We start from the raw sequence: 20,519 nt of genomic DNA, 5'->3' as shown, positions 1-20,519 counted from the left end.
AAATAGCATAAAAAATATTGTTGACCTGGATCGTAGATCGTAAATCGACAATGCATTGTCGCCCTAGATCATCAATCGTAGATCGACAATAAAAGTAAAACAACATCAAAAAAATGTTGACCTGGATCGCAGATCGACAATGCATTGTCGACATAGATCATAACTCGTAGATCGACAATAAAAGTAAAACAACATCAAAAATATTGTTGACCTGGATCGTAGATCGTAGATCGACAATGCATTTTCGACATAGATCATAAATCGTAGATCTACAATAAAATGAAATTATGAATTGGTTAAGCTGGGTCATAGATCGTAGCTCGACAAACTAAAATACATGAAACATTTTTGACCTGGATCGTAGATCGTAGATCGACAACCTCTAATACAGAAAAATATTGCTGACCTGGGTCATAGATCGTAGATCGACAACCTGTTATACATAAAATATTGTTGACCTGGATCGTAGATCGTAGATAGACAACCTCTAATACAGAAAAGTATGACCCAGCTTAACCGATTCATATTTCCATTTTATTGTTGATCTACGATTTATGATCTAGGTCAACAATGCATTGTCGTTCTACGATCTACGATCCAGGTCAACAATATGCTTGATATTGTTTTATTTTTATTGTCGATCTACGAGTTATGATCTAGGTCGACATTACATTGTCGATCTGCGATCTGCGATCCAGGTCAACATTTTTTTATGTTGTTTTACTTTTATTGTCGATCTACGAGTTATGATCTAGGTCGACAATGCATTTTCGATCTACGAGTTATGATCTAGGTCGACAATGCATTGTCTATCTGCGATCTACGATCCAGGTCAACGTTTTTTTATGTTGTTTTACTTTTATTGTCGATCTACGAGTTATGATCTAGGTCGACAATGCATTGTCGATCTACGATCTACGATCCAGGTCAACAATATATTTCTGTATAACAGGTTGTCGATCTACAATCTACGATCCAGGTAAACAATAGGTTTATGTATAACAGGTTGTCGATCTACGATCTACGATCCAGGTCGACACTATTTCATGTATTTTAGTTTATCGAGCTACGATCTATGACCCAGCTCAACCGATTCATATTTCCGTTTTATTGTCGATCTACGATTAATGATCTAGGTCAACAATGCATTGTCGATCTACGATCAACGATCCAGGTCGACCAATTTATTTATTTTTATGTTGATGTACGATATACGAGCTACGCGCCAACTTCACACACCTGAATTTCTCCACATATTGATCAATTAAAGAAGATCTTTAATATTCAGTTGTCCCGAAAGAGATAGATCGAAGCGCTTTCACCAAGTCTTCGATCATTGAGATCCTTTGATCATTGTGTTTTCCCGAAAGACTTTGGTCAATGAGGTATGTTGATGTACGATCTACGAGCTACGCTTCAACTTCACAAATTCATATATCAAATTCCACGGGATTAATCATTGTTTAAGGTTTTACAAAAACGCAATGTTAAAGGTCTTAGGGAAACAAAATGCTAAAACGCCTTGTTAAAAAAACTCACAGATAGGAATCATTGGAAAAACTCATTTTCGAATGTCATCTTAAGTGCTTGCGTTTTCGAGGTTTTAGGTAAAACTCACTGTTCAGAGTTTTGTATGTAAAGCTTATTATTAAGAGTTTTATGACTCATTAAGGAAACCAACTTTTCAGGTTAAAAAGGGTAAACTCATTGATCAACATGGAAGCACTCATAGATTTATGGAAAAAAACAAGAACACATTAACCAAGTTGATTGATCATTCATTTCTTCGCGTTTTAATCTCTCTAAATATTAACCAATTATAAAAAAATCTAAGCTACATAAAATGTTCAACCAAATAACATTATAATATTATTATTGTTTCTAATCACAAGCAAAATATACACTAATAATAGCTTATGTTCCAATTGGACATGTTAGAAGCACTTTCTGTGGACGATGGAGGGGCCGGACTCGTCGTACTCCTGCTTGCTTATCCACATCTGCTGAAAGGTGGACAGGGACGCCAGAATGGAGCCGCCGATCCAAACGGAGTACTTCCGCTCTGGGGGAGCGATAATCTTGATCTTCATCGTGGGTGGGGCAAGCGAGGATATTTCTTTCTGCATTCTGTCTGCAATACCGGGGAACATTGTGCTGCCACCGGAAAGTACTGTGTTGGCGTACAGATCTTTTCGGATGTCGACGTCGCACTTCATGATGCTGTTATACGTGGTTTCGTGGATGCCGGCGGACTCCATGCCAATAAATGAAGGTTGAAACATGGCCTCAGGGCAACGGAAACGCTCGTTCCCAATGGTGATGACCTGGCCGTCGGGGAGCTCATAACTTTTCTCGAGCGAACTAGAAGAGGCGGCTGTTTGCATTTCTTGTTCAAAGTCAAGAGCAACGTAACATAACTTTTCCTTAATATCTCTGACGATTTCGCGCTCAGCGGTTGTCGTAAATGAGTAGCCGCGCTCTGTAAGGATTTTCATTAAGTAGTCCGTAAGGTCTCTCCCTGCCAGATCTAATCTGATTATGGCATGCGGCAAAGCGTAGCCTTCATAAATAGGCACGGTATGAGACACGCCGTCACCAGAGTCCATCACAATACCGGTCGTACGGCCGGAAGCGTACAGTGACAATACAGCCTGGATGGCCACGTACATGGCGGGCGAATTGAAGGTCTCAAACATGATCTGGGTCATCTTTTCTCTGTTGGCTTTGGGGTTGAGAGGGGCCTCGGTGAGCAGAACGGGGTGTTCCTCGGGGGCCACACGGAGCTCGTTGTAGAAAGTGTGATGCCAGATCTTCTCCATGTCGTCCCAGTTGGTGACAATGCCGTGCTCAATGGGGTACTTGAGGGTGAGGATACCTCTCTTGCTCTGGGCCTCGTCTCCCACATAACTGTCCTTCTGGCCCATGCCAACCATCACACCCTGAAATAAATTGAAGAGTTAAATGAACAAAGTAGAAGTAAACACATGCTTATTTTAAGTGTGTGACTTAATATGTAGTTTATAACATTTAAAGATTTATACATAGGATCACATTAACGCCATTACCCAATGATATCAATATGGTTCTTACATAAAGCCTTATAAAATAATTTATATAAAAAAGCACACCGACCTTTACTGTTTTTGAAATGGATGTTACTCTTATCCAACCATTTGTTTTTTGGGCTTATTATATTATTCGGTAATGATTCAGCGCGTTACACAATTTCATACGTTTTCCTCAGTTTAAAGTCTTAAAACCATCATAATAATACGCAATGTTTTATAAATTGAAAACTGCAAATCCCATAGCGATCTTAGTTGAAACTTTGATAGGAAGTTGATAGAGAATATGTGGATATACATTTAATGACCAAAACTACTTTTTTTCTGAGGCGCATACTTTTGCTCTTAGACTACCGGTACATTTCTTTTGAATCAAGCAATATTGAATCTTTTAGAAATAAAAACAGTTCATAATATAGTTTGTTCATTCGAAATACATGTTTATGCTTTCAAATGATACAAAAGTTATTTGATATACCCAAGCATTCTAATAATGGATGAAATACCTTAAACCCTTTTATGGAACGCTGAAGTCACCGTGGGAAAATTACTAAGAAAAAGATATACTAGTACATTGTAAGCTGAACAAATCTTGAGCTTACTTAGAAATTTGCACATATTTTTGTTTTGAACATAATTTCGAATAACGCGAAATTCTCTGCAACGTTCATTTGTCAGTAGCTGTATTTGATTAATATTACACCACTGCATAATTCATGAACAAACACTTTACCTGATGCCTGGGTCTGCCGACGATAGAGGGGAAGACGGCCCGGGGTGCGTCGTCACCGGCGAAGCCCGCCTTGCACATTCCGGAACCATTATCCACCACTAGAGCCGCAACATCACCATCGTCAGCCATTGTTGGTTTTGCAAGATTAATATTCACGTCCACACTGCTCAAGTCCCAGGAATATTGTGATGGGTTTGAATATGTAACCGGTTGAAATATGTGCAGTGAATTGTCTGATTCTATTTTTGCCAATTCAATTAGGCATAGTCGTTTTTACCATATATGGTAATGTTTGCACGCCTGATGAGTTTGGTACCCGTCAGCTTAATAAGATGATTTTTCCATAGATTCGCTAAATGAGTCGGTTTAAGTACACTATTAAAGTAAGTATAAAGGACAACTTTCATAAATCGTTATAAAATTCTCCTCAATTCATGCAAGAGTGAGAGTGCGTTTTATAAGGTTTCATTGTGTGACCGCCTAAGGCATTACGATTAACTGAAAGATGAACGATATGGGATTTTAATCCATATGAATCTGAGCATATAGTTTACCTTTTGTCAATTTATGTAAACCAACAACAATATATATCGAAATTAAAGTAGAACAAGTAAATGATATAGCCTGCATGTTATAAGGTGCAATCAATATTTAGACATGCTAAACACTAGTGAATATGGCATGAAATATTATAAAATAAACCTCATTAAGATAATTTTATATTCTTAAGTATATGATGATCCATAAGTATATATCTAGAAAACTCGCATATTTTTGTAAAACATGAAATCACGACGAGCAATCATTGGAGCCATAACATTTTGTTATGTGTTAAAAATGCTCCAACGCGTCTTCCGTTACAGTGCCAATCAGTGGAATATGGATGTTAACGGTGAGTATGGTTTCTTACTTTTCATTTTAGAGGTTTATACGAGTAAATTAAAAAAATAGAGAATAAAGTTCCACATAGGATTGGCTATGAGTTGTTGTAAATGTAAAAGTTCTCAATAAAAAAATTAATCTGATCGTTTAGAACTTGCATAACTTGCTAGAGGTCAGTGTTGAAAACGTAAAAATCTGGATTTGTGTGAGAATTGTAAACATACCTTTAGGTTTAAGCAATTTCTTTACATGTGTGTGGCCTTTTTATTGATTAAAGGTTGCCTTGTTACAAACGTTAGAACTTTATTTGTTATAATTGGTGCACTATGCTCGATTTTCTAAACGTTGTAGTGCCAATAAATAGGTTGTGGTGCTCATGCATTGTAATTAAGAAGGAACGAATTTAAAAAAAAAAACTGTAGCAATTTCATAACATGACAATTAACAATTACAAAAGTAACTGAATAAATATCTTTTTCGATCTTTTTAAAGTATGACGAACTACTAAAGTGCTTCCCGAACTTTAAGGTTCATTTGGTGTCATTTTGCCGTCCAAACTGCCACTCAAGTCGGACCATTTTCTCCAACAGTCTCTCCGCATAGTCGAACAGCGAACATTTGGGCTTTAAAGCCAGGCCCTGGGAAGCCGTTAGAAAAAACGCACATAAACACAACACGAACCTTGTTACTAGAGAGACGCATCTGTGCTTATAATGTCCCAGTTCTCAAAAACAAATTGCAGGGGATGAAGTTCATTTAACAATGATGAAAGGTAGTTTTTTATTCAGATTTGATACATACTGTACCAATGATAAGTAGACTTTTTGGAATTATACGAGTATAAATTATATGTACAGTGGTGCGCTGTTAACTCATTTTATCTACAAAAAAAATAATTTTATTTTTTTCGGGTTTTCGAGGAGTGGATGTTTTTACATTGAGACACGGTCAACGTGTTTTCAAAATGGCTGACGTGGGTCCCAACGTTTTAGGGAAAGACGCTGACAAAACCGAGCGTAGTTTGGCAAATTTGTCGGATAGTACGAAAAAAGGGAAAGCTACCACTAAAAGAAATCGTTACGATGGTCAAACGCCGATCTCACAAAATATGCAGACAGTTTAAGGACAAAATGCTCTCGGCATTAAATAGTATTCAAAGTACAATAAAACAACATTCTGAGGTTTTGAATACGTTCGCTAAACGATTGGACGAAACTGAAAATTACAACGATGGGTATGATTATGAGGCTGCCGAAACAAAAGGAAGAGCCGAGGAATAGCCTTACAATAATAGATTCAATATTTATGCAAAATTGTCACATGGACTCAGACACATGTTAAGATATAAAAAGTAATTTCGTACAGTATAAATTTTTGAACCACTTAAAGAGGGCATACTTGACAAAGAAATAGAAAAAAAATACTTGAAATGGACGTAATTTTAAATGTAGAGCCCAAAACAAGGGCAGATACTTTCTCCAATATTACTCAAGGAAAAAAGTAATGGAAAATATAGATTAGTAACAAATCTGTAGAAAGTGAAGGAATGTATTTCATACATACATTTTAAAATGGGAACTTTCGAAAATACATTAACACTTGTTACAGAAGTATGCTATATGGCTTTTGTTGATTTGCGCCATGTCTGTTACTGAGTCCAACTGGCTGAAGAGCAGTAACAATATTTTTGCCTCATAAGGAGAGGAAACATTTACCAATAAACATGTATGCCAAATGGGCTTTGTAAATGTCCCCGCTTGTTCACAAAATTATCAAACTCTGTATATTCAAATCTGAGGAATGAAGGCTATGTTAACTCGGGTTTTTTATGACAGCATCCTTATGGGAGATACATTTGATGAATGTTAAAAAATGTTAATGCAACAGTTAGCCTCATGTCAAATGTTGGATTCATTATTAATCATCAGAAATCAATGTTCAGCCCATGCAAAAAGATACCCTATTTAGGATATGTAATTGATTCAGAGAAAATGAATGTCACATTACCATCAGATAGACAGAAAAAGATTACTGACGCATGTTACAATTTGTCGTGCAAAATTTGGTCGTCAATACGGAAAGGCACAAGATATCGGCATGTTGGTTGCCAGTTTTTCAGCCGTTGAACTAGCCGAAATGCACTATAGGCAGTTGAAAAAGAGTACAACTGAAGCCTTGAAGAAACACAAGGGCAATTATAATGCAAGTATGTATATCAACCATTCAATGAAACACGAACTTAACTGGTGGATAGACAATATATGCATACAGTATGGGACAATATGTCGGCCTAGCCCTACAAAAGTCCTAGAAACTGATCCATCCTTGCAAGGTTGGGGTGCAAAACTTGGTATGCAAACAACAGGCGGCTGTTGAACAACAGTAGAGAAACAAAATCATATCAATGTCGTAGAATTGTTTGCAATTTTGTATACACTCAAAGCATTTAAACAGGACTTTGATGGTCACATATTCAAGTTCTGTGTGACAATACAACCGCTGTCAATTATGTCAACAGCATGGGGGTATTGTTTCTGAAAAGGCTGATAGTGTCAGTTTTAATATATCGGTATGGTGTGTCCAACATGACATCTGGCTAACATGTTCGCATATAGCCGACAGAGAATCTAGAGTATTCAGCGATAATTCAGAATGGGAATTAGATGTAAATATATTTAAGCATATCTGTAACACATGGGGCATACCTGACATAGACCTTTTTGCCTCACGTATGAATGCATAAATTCCAAGATACTGTTCTTGGAAACTAACATGTTTACTATTACGGTTGTATTCCTCAACAGGACAGTGGTGAGAATTTGAGGAAGAGAAAAATATGAGAAAATATGGCAAGCATAATGTTAAGCCAGCTAATTTAAGAGATTTTGATATCGGCAGTTTCACTATTTAATTCAATTCATAGTTCGAATCACAAACTAGATATAGCCGTTAAAAGGGGCGAACATGCTTAACAGATGCCTTTACTGCTGGTGATATATAGAGGAATTCAGGTGTTACTGAAATAAAGTTCACATATAAAGGTTCTTACAGATACGTATGTGATGATTGTTTTTTAATTGAAACATGGCATTTGTCATGTCTTTGTTTTCCAGTACTTCGTTGACCAAGAATATATTAAGCTGTTAGGATATTTTGGGACAAAAATCGCATGACGGCAAACACGTTGATGCGAACTTTCTGAGAAAACTGATTGTCCAAAGTCGTAGTGCAAATTGTTTGTTCAAATTCTTAGGGCAAACAGTTTGTTCAAAGTCGTAGTGCAAATTGTTTGTTCAAATTCTAAGGGCAAACAAGGACAGTGACGTATATGTTTCCTACATCCGCATTTTTCAGAGCCGATATGGGTCATCTGCCAAAGTAAACGTTCCTGAAGAAATAGAACACAGACAACGAATATTTCAGGCCGGACGGCGTAGCTAACCGGAAATGAAAGTCGAAAGAGAAACATCTAAAATAGCGCAAGCCATATCGGCGCTCCCAACACCATGACCACTACCAACACAGAGACATAGCAAATATGTTAGATAAATATAATGTTGATATTGCGCTTATAAGCGAACACAAGCTCTAACCTAGATCTGCTGTATTCATGAATAGTATTCACATAAATTATAACTGTTTCGTTTATGTCGACGTAAAATGTTGATGGCTATGGTCCTCTTAAGTGTGGAATAGCTGGAAATGCCATTTACCATTTAAAGAGAACCATCATATACTTGGAATTGAATATAAATGTACGGATAGAATGCCATTGTATATGTTTTGCGTATATATGCCCTCGTGTAATAATATTGAGTACTATTAGTCAGTTTTAAGCGAGCTGCAATCGCTATTCTCACATTACACCAAGGTGGGGGACGTTATGTTGGCCGGGGATTTCAATAAGCGAAAGCAACTGATGCACTTTTATTCCAACTGGAAAGATTATCGACCATGTTCTTGTGTAATCTTCATCTATAAAGGTTGTTCATAACCTCATCGTAGCAGATAGCTCAGATATTATATCTTTTGACCACGATTATCTACAGCATAGCAGCGACGTCCATTATAAAGCCAGAGCTACCGCCTCGCATTAACTTGGCATGGAATGAATAAGTGTACAAATGAACATTTAATGTACTATCAACAAATCCTAGACAATGAATTGAATTGTATTCTCTTATGTGACAGTTCGAAATGTTGCCCTGATTTTCTTATCAGGATTAATACACGCAATTCGATCAGCAAGTAGTGTATTCCCTGTAAGTCGCTTCAATAAGAAGGCTAAAGTCTTTTGGTGCGATGAAATAAAGGCAGGCGGCTCATACCAAAGCGCGACACTTACGCCGGAAATGGATAGACGAGGGTCGTCCTAGAGGTAACTTTCATGACCCCTACTTAAGAGGCCAAACGCACATTCCGACGAATCCAGCGGACTAAACAATGCAAACAAGAAGAAAAGACAATTGATGATCTCAATAAGGCCGCCGACCTTGATTATAAACTGGTTAAATATTCTGGAAACTCTTTCGAAAACGAAACGGTAGGAAATTAGATGTGTGCAATGAAATCATTGTTGAAAAGTAAACCTATTTTAACGATCGTGTTATTCAAGGCTTAAAGGCTTATTTCCCAAATGTATTTGCCGATCCCCTTGCACAGAACGACAAATATGTAAATGCAAAATTAAAACAATTAGCGAATAAGAAAGATAATGACCTAACAAAAGAAATAACTAATACTATACAGCACAGTGAAGTTAAAAGTGCAATAAAATGTCTTAAACTGAGGAAAAGCCCCGGAGTCGATGATATTCTAAACGAACGTGTAAAACATGGCGGGAAAGTTATTATTATAGTTGTGCTGTTCTATTTAACTCCATATTGTACAATGAGAGGACGCCGAGCGAGTGGAACACTAGTTTGCTAATTCCAATCTATAGAGGAAAGGGAAAAGTTAAAACCGATCCTAGCAGTTACAGACTAATAACTCTTAGCCCATGTCTCAGCAAAAAAATTGAAAAAGTAATTTTGAACAGACTCAATTACTCAAATAAAAAATAAACACATCGCGTTTCCATGCGAACAGCAGCAAGGATTTCGCAAAAAAGCTTAGTTGTGTTACGACGGTGTTCAACCTGCAGGAAACTATCTATCAGCAAATAAAAACATTACAGCGACGTATTCGTAGGTATGCTCGACCAAAAGGCTGCTTTTGACTCTGTATGGCACGAAGGCTTCTTTCTTAAGATGGGAAGATTTGGGTTAGTTGGAAAAGCATTACGAACACTTATGGCAGATTTCACAAAAGAGGCAATTATGTGGCCCATTTTCTTTCATTTATTGTAATTGCATGTCAACGTCATTTATACAGCAATTGCCTTTCCCAACCCATTAAGAACACCTTATAGAAGTGATTTATATTAAAATAATGAAAATATTGTGTTAAATAAGGTAAAAAAATGTAAAAAAATGCCGACATTTAGGACAAAAAAGATAGAAAATCTTCCCGGTACCAATATACAACTTTTTTGAGGATGCTTTTCAGTAACATCTGGTAAGTATTTCATTCTTGTCTGTTGAATAATGTTTGCAAGAAATGTTAATAAAAACAATAATATATCTAAAATGATTGCATTTCGTTCGTAAAATACTTAAATTTTCGGGAATTGCGCATGGTGATAACGTTACGGTAATCTGTCCGCCAATTGTTGTGTAACATTAGCAGACATGATCCACTGCTAACTGTTTTAAGCCTAAACACACCTTTATTAAATCACTGAAAACAAAGACTACCTGTCGGATAAAAACAGTATTGCATGTAACAAGAAATTGGTCATTCCCGATCATAAAGTTTTTTAGGTCTAAAAAAGTGTTAATGTTACGCAAAATTGATTCTGTCCCATTTTAGCATGACGATAGCACCTTTTCTATTCGTGAATAAATTACACTGACTGAGGGTTAACATCCGGGTAGCAATTACTTTCATATTGGACTGGTTCACAGTTGACATTGAAATGATAAAAATAGTGGTGAATACTGTTGATAAAAACTTAATCCAAGTTTGGCTCATTCTGTCCTTCGATGTAACGTTAACATTATGTCACGCTAGCATTAAGACAAGTGCGTAATAAATCGAGAAAATCGTTGAAATTTGATGACTTTCCCAGAGTCAATTATTCGAACACAACAATGTCGTCTGTAAACTATCGTTTGTAAGTATTCATTCATTAGGTACGTAGTTTATATTGAATTCATATCGCTTTTGTGTTTGGTATCGTTATTTATTGGACAGAATTAAGAATGCAAACGTTATAAAATGGACAGAAATATAGATGATAACGTGACAAATGGACATAACTGGAAATGTTACATTGGACAGAAACCTTCTTTTTTATAAAAACACATATTTATGTGTTGTTGTTTTTTGTGATTTATTTTATGCTGTTGATACAAGCTTAACTGTTTAATACTTAATCTGAATTTAATTAAGTAAATTGAATGCTTATGTTGTAATTGGGACAAAAATATGTTTGCTAATGTGACAAAAGGACTTTTCCCCTAATGTTACATAGGACAGCAGCAGAGTTTGACATCACCAAGAGAGAATGCTTGAGATGAAAGTCAATATTTGTATGTTATTTTGTGATTCATTGTGTTTCTTATTAGACAAATCTTATTTTTGACACAAACTTGTGTTATATATTGTATCTTTACCTTATTTTTGTCACCTGAATGCTAGTGTTACATTTTGGACAGAACAATGTGTGCTATTGTATGACAAAAGGACGTCTCCCCTGGTGTTACTTTTAGATTCCTGATTGACCCGCCCTCCCCCCCCCCCCCTTCCCGAGCATATACAAGTTGAAGAACATTGTTTCTGTGCTTCTAAAACTGTTCAATCTAGTGACTGTTTTTTATTCAATTTTAAACTGTCCCAGATTAAATTAACTGAATGCCAGTGCCATATATATATATATATATATACATACAATAAAAAATACGATAAATTAGTTAAAGGCCTAGTTTAGGTCCATTTTCATAATAAAACATTGAAAACTGCACAGCAGGTCTTATCAGATTGGAGATTTTCCTATTTTTCCTATATTTCTATTTTCCCTGAACCCCACCTCTGGAGATCTGATAAGACCTTTTCTATTTTCCCTGAACCCCACCCCTCGACCTAGGGTGTGTGGTTACAATTGACTGGTGCATTATGACCAGTGGCATTGTGGCGCAAGTTGACGAACTAAATGTTGTTCCATGTGGAAGGAGTCTGATGAATAGATAATTGACGTTGTATTCTTTTAGTTTTTCAAACAAAACTGTTTTTTGAATGTAGTGTTAGTAAAAGTAGTATCTAAAATGATCTGTTGCTAAAAATTTAAAATGTTTGAATTTATGGCATTTACGTTTGAGTGTTTTGTTTTAGTTTGTCAGATTGTGAAGACAGCTCTGTGAATTTAATCTATCAAATCTGCTCACTTGGTAGAAAACATTATGTATTGTGTTAGTTTTGTGAGGCAATGAGAAAGTACCCCTGGTGGGGATCAAACCAAACCCACGACTTCTTGTGTAAGAGGCAGACATATATAACTTAGAATACTCTCATATCTCAACAGAAAGTATGTAACAATTTAATTTCTTTTTCAGAACCATACCCTTGAAGACAAGAAGATGATGTGTAAATCGTTTGAATTGTTTGACAGTTGCAATTTACTTACATTAAACATTATTTTATAAGAATTGTCTTTCGCTGTGTCGGGTTGGATTCTATGCAAGGTTACTGCAGGTCGGGTGGTTCTTGTTACAGGTTTTAAAATTCTGGATGTTCGTTTGCCTTTTTTATGATAAGATCTTTTGATCAGTGTCCATGTCACTGTGTAGGCATATACAGTTCAGGGTAAAGATTTCTGATCAATCTCTTATGACACTGTGAATTTGTACACAACCTCTATAAATGGATCTTAATCTAATGCACCAGTCAATTGTAACCACACGCCCCCCCCCCAGGTCTGGGGAATTACGGAGCGGGGACTTTGACTTTCGGTCCAGCCAACCCGGGTAAAATCCCCGGCCTGCGGGGACGAACTGATGGTAAAACCCCGGCCAAATGACCCCCGCACCCCAGAGACTCTATATAAGTCCATATCTCCGCTAAATTTGGCACTAAGACAAAACCTCCACACCCACACGGCCCTGCGGGGCCACCTGGAAAGTAAAAAAACACGACCCTTTTCCCCGGCTATCCCCAGTATACCCTCGGACCTGGGGGGCCGTGGTTACAATTGATTTGTGCATAATTTCCTAATTGTCTTATCAGATCTCTGATCTGAGTATCCTGCTGCGCAGTATGGGATATCTTAAGATAGAAATGGACCCTAAATGGCCCTGAGCCGATAAACCTACCGGTAAACACAGGAAATAGGCCCCTACTGTCAAACCAGTGTGATTAGAAGGAGATGCACAGCAGTGGATTATCATGCCAAATATTCCTTAAACTAGGCCTTAAAAGGGGGAGGGTCACTTTTAAAAGGCTTAAACTAGGCCGTTAAGACACACAACAGTCTGATCTTTAGTTCTATTGTTGGTTTTTCGTATTGGAAGTTATTCTATCCAGATTGGTATATTTTTTTACGAGATTGTTTAATCAAACTGCTGCGGGAACAGTGTTTCAATGATTCGTCATTCAGACTGACACCATATAAACTTAGGTCAACAGTGTATTTATAAATCAACATGAACAAAACTAGTAGGAACTATATGAGAAGCAATAGAATTATATTGTAACAACAGGCTATTCAAATCTCAAATGAGTAAAACATTATAACAACATTTAAACTTAAATGAAGAGTCAACGAAACTATTTTCAACTGTAGAAGGTTATAAAATGTGTACGTCTGTCACACCGCAAATTTGTCAAATCTTGTCTGATTATTATGATTTTTATGTGATTATCAATTGACTGTGTTTATCAATCATTGATATAGTTTGTTTTATACTGTATCAAGCTCAAAGAGTCTGTGGTAGGTCTGTATTTTATTGTTATTTATGTTTATAGCTTATCTGATCTGATATAAAAAGAAAACCTATGTTTGCAGAAAATATTTTCTGTCTTGTTGTCCAATTTGGGTTTGTTTCAATAAATTTATTTGAGAAAAACAAAACAATCTTTATTTTTGTCTGTACAATCTGTTTTATAGATAAATGAACCATTTAGTGCAAGACAAAATACTTCTTTGGATCAAAATATTAAAAAAAAACAAGTTTTTACCGGAAATATTGTAACACTAGCACAAATGGTATGGTGATGCAAAATTCTTTTTTTTATTAAAATGCATTAATAAATCATTGCAAATGTTCTAAAATATGATAGATAAGAAATTGCTGTAAAAGATTATGTTGAAATCACAAATCTGCAATAAATTTTAAAAATCAATATTTGCCTGGAACTTTATGGTCACCCTTTTGTGAAATCTGCCTTATGTCTTCATATCGTGACTTAAAAAGTATTGTGAAAATGAACGGTAATACCTCAAAGAATATTACTATACGAAAATCAGTCCGCCAAGGAGGCGTTCTTTCCACGTTTTATTTTTTACTATACGTGGACTAACTACTAAAAGATCTAGAAAACAATAACCATGGCTGCACCGTACAATCAACAAAGGCCGACAACCCTTCAAACGCAGACGACATAGCTCTGATAGCGTTGTCACCCTTCAACCTACAGCGAATGATGTATATCGTATATATACATACTGTCAGTCATAGAGAATCGATATCAACGTGAACAAATCTGAAGTAATTGTTAACAGCAAGAAACGTGAACCTCCTTATGCCGCGATTATGTTTGGAAACAATATTATCACACAGACTAATTCGGCAACTCACATGGGTGTTAAGCAAACTTCCAACATGAAATGTAAACCTACAGTAGAAACGAGATGCCAGAAAGCTAAAAATGCATTTTACGCAATGACTCAAGGGGTCCATCCATATGGTTTAAATCCACTAGTGTCTGTTGACCTGTATATCAAAATAATTATGCCAATTGTTCTATATTGTAGCGAATTGTGGAGTAATATTACGGCTAGTGACATAATAACAATCAATCGACTCCGACTTTTTATTGTTAAGAAAATCCAGCGATTTCACTTTACAACTAGATCTGATATGTGTGAGTGCATGCTGGGACTTTACAAGTTATATTCTTCGGTTATAAATTAAATATAAATAGGTAACTATTGTTTTTACATCAACTTCTGTGCCTTGACTCTAAATGTACTAGTAAAAATATATTTTTAAGACGATACTTCAAGTACGTCCAAGATGAAAAAGTTAAGGTTTTATACCTGACATCTGTAAATTAAATGTGCCTTTGGACTTCATAACTTTATTAACCATGCGTTAATACACCCTGAACAAATACCATCAATACACCAATGGAAAACCACTCTGAACTGTCTCCCGCGCTCTAAAGAAACATTGCAGTGGGCAGATAGAACTATGTCGGACGAAGAAGTGTTACACCCAAATATTTCCAAAGCAACAGTATATTATATTTTTGACACGAACTATTTCAAACACATCCGAATGTTAATTGCTAAGGTCTGGTGCAAAATATCAACGAACTGTCTTCAACGATGCTACAACTGTGACAAAGACGTTAATACCGTAGAAATACACAGCGTATATGAATGAAGTGTTCTTGAACGGGATAGGTGGTGTTTCATCGATGACCTTACAAAACTTGGCGTCAACCTTGCCCAAGAACTAGCATTAATGGACGGAGAAACAAAATTCTCGCACTTCTTGGCGCAGAACTTATAGTTCCTGACTACCTACCAGCTGACTCGCAAACAGTTCTTGAGGCGATCGTATATGTTTATATATAAGTGTCTGAATGTCTAAGACATACAGTTAAGTTTTAAAACACGTAAGAGACAAAATGCCTTTTGCACTGTAAAATTGTATTTATTGCAAGTGAAACGCTAATCTGTTTATTTTGTACAGTATTGTCATTATTAATTACTATTGTATATAATATGAATATCATCACGTGTGGTGGAAATAAAGATAAGTTGAGTTGAGTTGAGTCGAGTTGTTCAAAGTCTAAGACAAAACTCATTATTCTATGGAGGGAATTATCTACCAGATCACTCATGATCACTCATGGTGATTTAAAACATTCTAACATGCTTTTCATTTCGAATGATGTATTTCAGAATTGCAGTTTTCTTGTTTGCCAGCTGTGTTATTGATTATTTTGCTTTTATTATATCGTTATACCTATGTCTTATGAATACGCAATGCTAAATTTGGTTTGAATTTTTTTATGCAGACGTCATTGTTTTAATTTGTCTATGTTAAGCAGCATTTTATAGCGCTAATGATGTTATATATATATATATATTAAACAATTTAGAACAAACGAATTAACACATAGTTTGTTGATTTTAAAAACTGACTGCCTAATGTTTCATGTTTAATTTAAATGTACGAGACAAACTCCAAGGGAAATTACATATATTTTTTCAAACGAAATACAAAAACGTATGCAAAAAATAAAATTATTTTTAAAAATACCTCTTTATTTACACAAATTAACTAAGTCATTATAATAATTAAAATCTAATTAGCAAAAGAATAATTGAAATTGGAATGTCATAAACCTTTATGAGTGATCTGGTGGATAATCCCTGCCATACTTTTCAATGTTTTGAGAAAGTCTCATTGAGCAATGTCAACCATGTAGAAAGATTTATTGTTTACGTCCCAAAGAAACTCTTCGATAGTCGTAATGGAAATTCATTGAGCAAAGTCTTAGACGGTAACTCATTGGCATAACTATAACTATGAAAGTACTTGACTCGGTTCTAAAGGTCATTACGAACATTTCTTGATTAAAGCCTTACGGACACTTCATTGACCGAAGTCTGCGAGAGAACACATTGATTAAAGACTTACGGACACCGCATTGACCGAAGGCTTCGAGAGAACACATTGATCAAAGTCTTACGGACAACTCATTGACCGAAGTCTTCGAAAGAACACGTTAATTGAAGCCTTAAGGAGACCGCATTGATCGAAGTCTTTCGGGAAAACACGATGCTTAAAGTATTTCACAAACCTCACTGCTCGAAGTCTTCGGGAAAACACATTGAATAATGCCTCAGAAACCTCGTTGACCGAGGCATAAGGGAATCTTGATTGACTAAGGCCTAAGGGAACTTACATTGACCGACGCTTTAAGGAAACTTCATTTACCGAGGTCTTATGGAAACCTCGAAAATGGTCGAAATCTTCGGGAAGGTACAATGAATAACGTCATATTGAAACCTTGTTGACCGAGGCATTAGGGAAACTTCATTGACCGAGGCCTTAGGGAACTTTCATTGACCTTATTGGCCGAAGCCTTAGGGAACTTCTTTACCGTGGCATTAAGGAAATCTCATTGACCGAGGCATTAGGGAAACCTCTTGACTGTTCTATTCAGGGAAACACATTGCATAATTATAGTCATAGGGAGATCTTATTGACCGAAGACTGGATGAAACCGCTTCGATCTATGGCTTTAGGGACAACTCAATTTTAAAGATCTTAATTAATTGACCAATGTATATGGAGTAATACATGCATCGAATTTCCACGGGAAAAACACATTGTCTACAGTTTTACATGAAAACGCAATGTTAAAGGTCTAATGGAAACTCATTGCTAAAACTCATTGTTTAAATTTGAAAACGGTAAAAATATTGTTCAAGGTGTTAGAAAAACTCACTGATCGAGCTCATTGGCGAAGCTCATTGTCCAAAGTTATCTGAAGTTATTAGGTTCTCGAATTCTTAGGTAAAACTCATTGTTCAGAGTCATGTATGTAAAGTCTATTGTTACGAGTTTTATGACTCATCGACAAAAGTCTAAGGAAACCAATTGTTCAGTTAATATAAGGTAAACTCATTAATCAACAAGTTAAGTAACACTAATAGATCACTGTTTTAGGAATAAAACAATTAAACCAAGATGATTGGTATGTTTTCGGCTTTTAATCTCTCTAAATATTAACCAATAATAAAATATATCAAAGCTACAGAAGATATTTCAACTAAATTACATGTTTATTGTTTTCAATCACAAGTAAAATATAAAAACACATGTTCTAATTGGACATGTTAGAAGCACTTTCTGTGGACGATGGAGGGGCCGGACTCGTCGTATTCCTGCTTGCTGATCCACATCTGCTGGAAGGTGGACAGGGAAGCCAGAATGGAGCCACCGATCCAAACGGAGTACTTCCGCTCTGGGGGAGCGATGATCTTGATCTTCATCGTGGGTGGGGCAAGCGAGGCTATTTCTTTCTGCATTCTGTCAGCAATACCGGGGAACATCGTGGTGCCACCGGAAAGTACTGTGTTGGCGTAAAGATCTTTTCGGATGTCGACGTCGCACTTCATGATGCTGTTATACGTGGTTTCGTGGATGCCGGCGGACTCCATGCCAATAAATGAAGGTTGAAACATGGCCTCAGGGCAACGGAAACGCTCGTTCCCAATGGTGATGACCTGGCCGTCGGGGAGCTCATAGCTCTTCTCGAGCGAACTAGAAGAGGCGGCTGTTTGCATTTCTTGTTCAAAGTCAAGAGCAATGTAACATAACTTTTCCTTAATATCTCTGACGATTTCGCGCTCAGCGGTTGTTGTAAATGAGTAGCCACGCTCTGTAAGGATTTTCATTAAGTAGTCCGTAAGGTCTCTCCCTGCCAGATCCAATCTGATTATGGCGTGCGGCAAAGCGTAACCTTCATAAATCGGGACGGTATGGGACACACCGTCCCCAGAGTCCATCACAATACCGGTCGTACGGCCGGAAGCGTACAGGGAAAGTACAGCCTGGATGGCCACGTACATGGCGGGCGAGTTGAAGGTCTCAAACATGATCTGGGTCATCTTTTCTCTGTTGGCTTTGGGGTTGAGGGGAGCCTCGGTGAGCAGCACGGGGTGTTCCTCGGGGGCCACACGGAGCTCGTTATAGAAAGTGTGATGCCAGATCTTCTCCATGTCGTCCCAGTTGGTGACAATGCCGTGCTCAATGGGGTACTTGAGGGTGAGGATACCTCTCTTGCTTTGGGCTTCGTCTCCCACATAACTGTCTTTTTGTCCCATACCAACCATCACACCCTGAAATAAATTGAAGAGTTAAATTATGAACAAAGTAGAAGTAAACACTTGCTTATTTTAAGTATGTGTTTAAAAACGAAGTTTATAACCTTTAAGGATTAATACAGAGGATCGCATCAATGCCATTCCCAAATGATATCAATATGGTTTTTACATAACGCCTACTGAAATAATATTATATAAAAAGCCTACATAACATACCTGTTTTGAAAAATGTAACCTTAACCAAACCATTTATTTGTTGACCTTATTATATTATTCGGTAATAAGTCAACGCGTTGCACACGTTTTCCTTAGTTCAAAGTATGAAAGTCATCATAATAATACGCAATGTTTTATTAATTGAAAACTGCAAATCCCATAGCGTGTTTTTTGTACTTTAGCAGAATAATATTGAATCTTTCAGATTTAAACAGTTTATAATATAGTTTTGGTCATTCGAAAAACATGTTTATGATTTCGTATGATACAAAAGTTATTTGATATACCAAAGCATTCTAATAATGGATGAATACCTAAAACCCTTTTTTATGGAACGCTGAAGTTACCGTGCGAAAATTAATCTCATTATTAAGAAAAATATATACTTTATAAGCTAACCACATTTAAAGCTTTCTTGGGCATTTGTACATGTTTCGTTTTGCAAATGATTTCTAAGAAATCACGCGTAATTCCAGGCAATGTTCATTTGTCAGTATCTGTATGTCATTTATATTACACCACTGCATAATTCATGCAAAAACACTCTACCTGATGCCTGGGTCTGCCGACGATGGAAGGGAAGACGGCCCTTGGCGCGTCGTCTCCGGCGAAGCCCGCCTTGCACATTCCGGAACCATTGTCCACTACCAAAGCCGCAACATCTTCATCCGCCATTGTTGGTTATGGTTTTAAGATTATATTTCACGTCCACACTGCCCAAGTCCCAGAAATATTGTGAGCGGTTTGAATATCTGACCGGGTAAAATATGTGCGGTGAATTGACTGACTCTATTTTTGCCAATTACTGTTCAATATGCCATAGTCGTTTTTACCATATATGGCAATATTGGCACGCCTGATGATTTTTGGTACCCATCAGTTCAATAAGATTATTTTTTTCCTTTTGATTCGCAGATCGAGTCAGTTTAAGTACACTTTTAAAGTAATTAAATTGGACAACTTTCATAAAACTTGAGATTGTCCTTAATTTCACGCAAGAGAGATTTCGTTTGATAAGGCTTCATTGGAGGACTTCTGGAGGTAAATGTATTAGGACGGACTAAAATATGAAGGACATGGTGTTTCAATTCATATGAGTCGGGGCAAAGAGTGTACTTTTTGTAAATTTATGAAAAACAGCCACAATATATATCAAAATTTAAGAAGAACAAATAACTGATTTAGTCTGCATGCTATACTAGGTAACAAGTGCAATCAATACAAAACATGTTGTAACAGTATTGGATATGGAATGAAACTATTAGAAATAAACTTTATTAAGATCAAATTATATTCGTAAGTATCTGTTGATCCATTAATAATCTTGCAGAAAACTCGAATGTCCTTGTGAAACAGATAATGTATGGTCGAAGACATAAGTTATTATGACATGCGAATTTTCTATAAATTAAGAGGACATACGTTAAGTTAAAGCTGCACTCTCACAGACATATCATTT

At 36.6% G+C, this 20,519-nt stretch overlaps 2 protein-coding genes across 4 annotated transcripts in view; both read right to left on the bottom strand.

Annotated features, from left to right (window-relative positions):
* The window catches only part of LOC128213373 (peroxisomal biogenesis factor 3-like), a 246,858-nt gene that overhangs the window by 220,814 nt on the left and 5,525 nt on the right, over positions 1-20,519 (bottom strand). The gene's annotated exons all lie outside the window — the stretch shown is intronic.
* Positions 1,763-19,786, bottom strand: LOC128213374 (actin, cytoplasmic). Of its 3 annotated transcripts, XM_052919022.1 has the most exons (3): positions 19,610-19,786; positions 18,118-18,859; positions 1,763-2,674 (listed from the first exon to the last, which is right to left on the bottom strand). In XM_052919022.1, exons 1-3 carry the CDS (start codon positions 19,733-19,735, stop codon positions 1,935-1,937), a joined length of 1,608 nt encoding a protein of 535 aa, XP_052774982.1. In that variant the 5' UTR covers positions 19,736-19,786; the 3' UTR covers positions 1,763-1,934. The 3 variants fall into 3 exon arrangements, with proteins under 3 accessions (XP_052774982.1, XP_052774981.1, XP_052774980.1); XM_052919021.1 differs by lacking the exon at positions 18,118-18,859 and having other exon boundaries at positions 1,763-2,939; positions 19,610-19,772; XM_052919020.1 differs by lacking the exons at positions 18,118-18,859; positions 19,610-19,786 and adding an exon at positions 3,799-4,006 and having other exon boundaries at positions 1,763-2,939.

This window comes from Mya arenaria, chromosome 13 (assembly GCF_026914265.1).
Source record: "Mya arenaria isolate MELC-2E11 chromosome 13, ASM2691426v1".
Taxonomy (NCBI): domain Eukaryota; kingdom Metazoa; phylum Mollusca; class Bivalvia; order Myida; family Myidae; genus Mya; species Mya arenaria.
The sequence above is the reverse complement of the archived record's forward strand: the minus strand, read 5'-3'. Positions and strand labels throughout refer to the sequence as shown.

Coding starts and splice junctions, on each gene's coding strand:
- LOC128213374 (XM_052919022.1), bottom strand. CDS start 19,735: ATGGCGGATGAAGATGTTGCGGCTTTGGTAGTGGACAATGGTTCCGGA. Junction 18,860..19,609: donor TCGGCAGACCCAGGCATCAG/GTAGAGTGTTTT, acceptor AATTTATTTCAG/GGTGTGATGGTTGGTATGGG. Junction 2,675..18,117: donor CATGAAGTGCGACGTCGACA/TCCGAAAAGATC, acceptor CCTTCAATTCGC/CCGCCATGTACGTGGCCATC.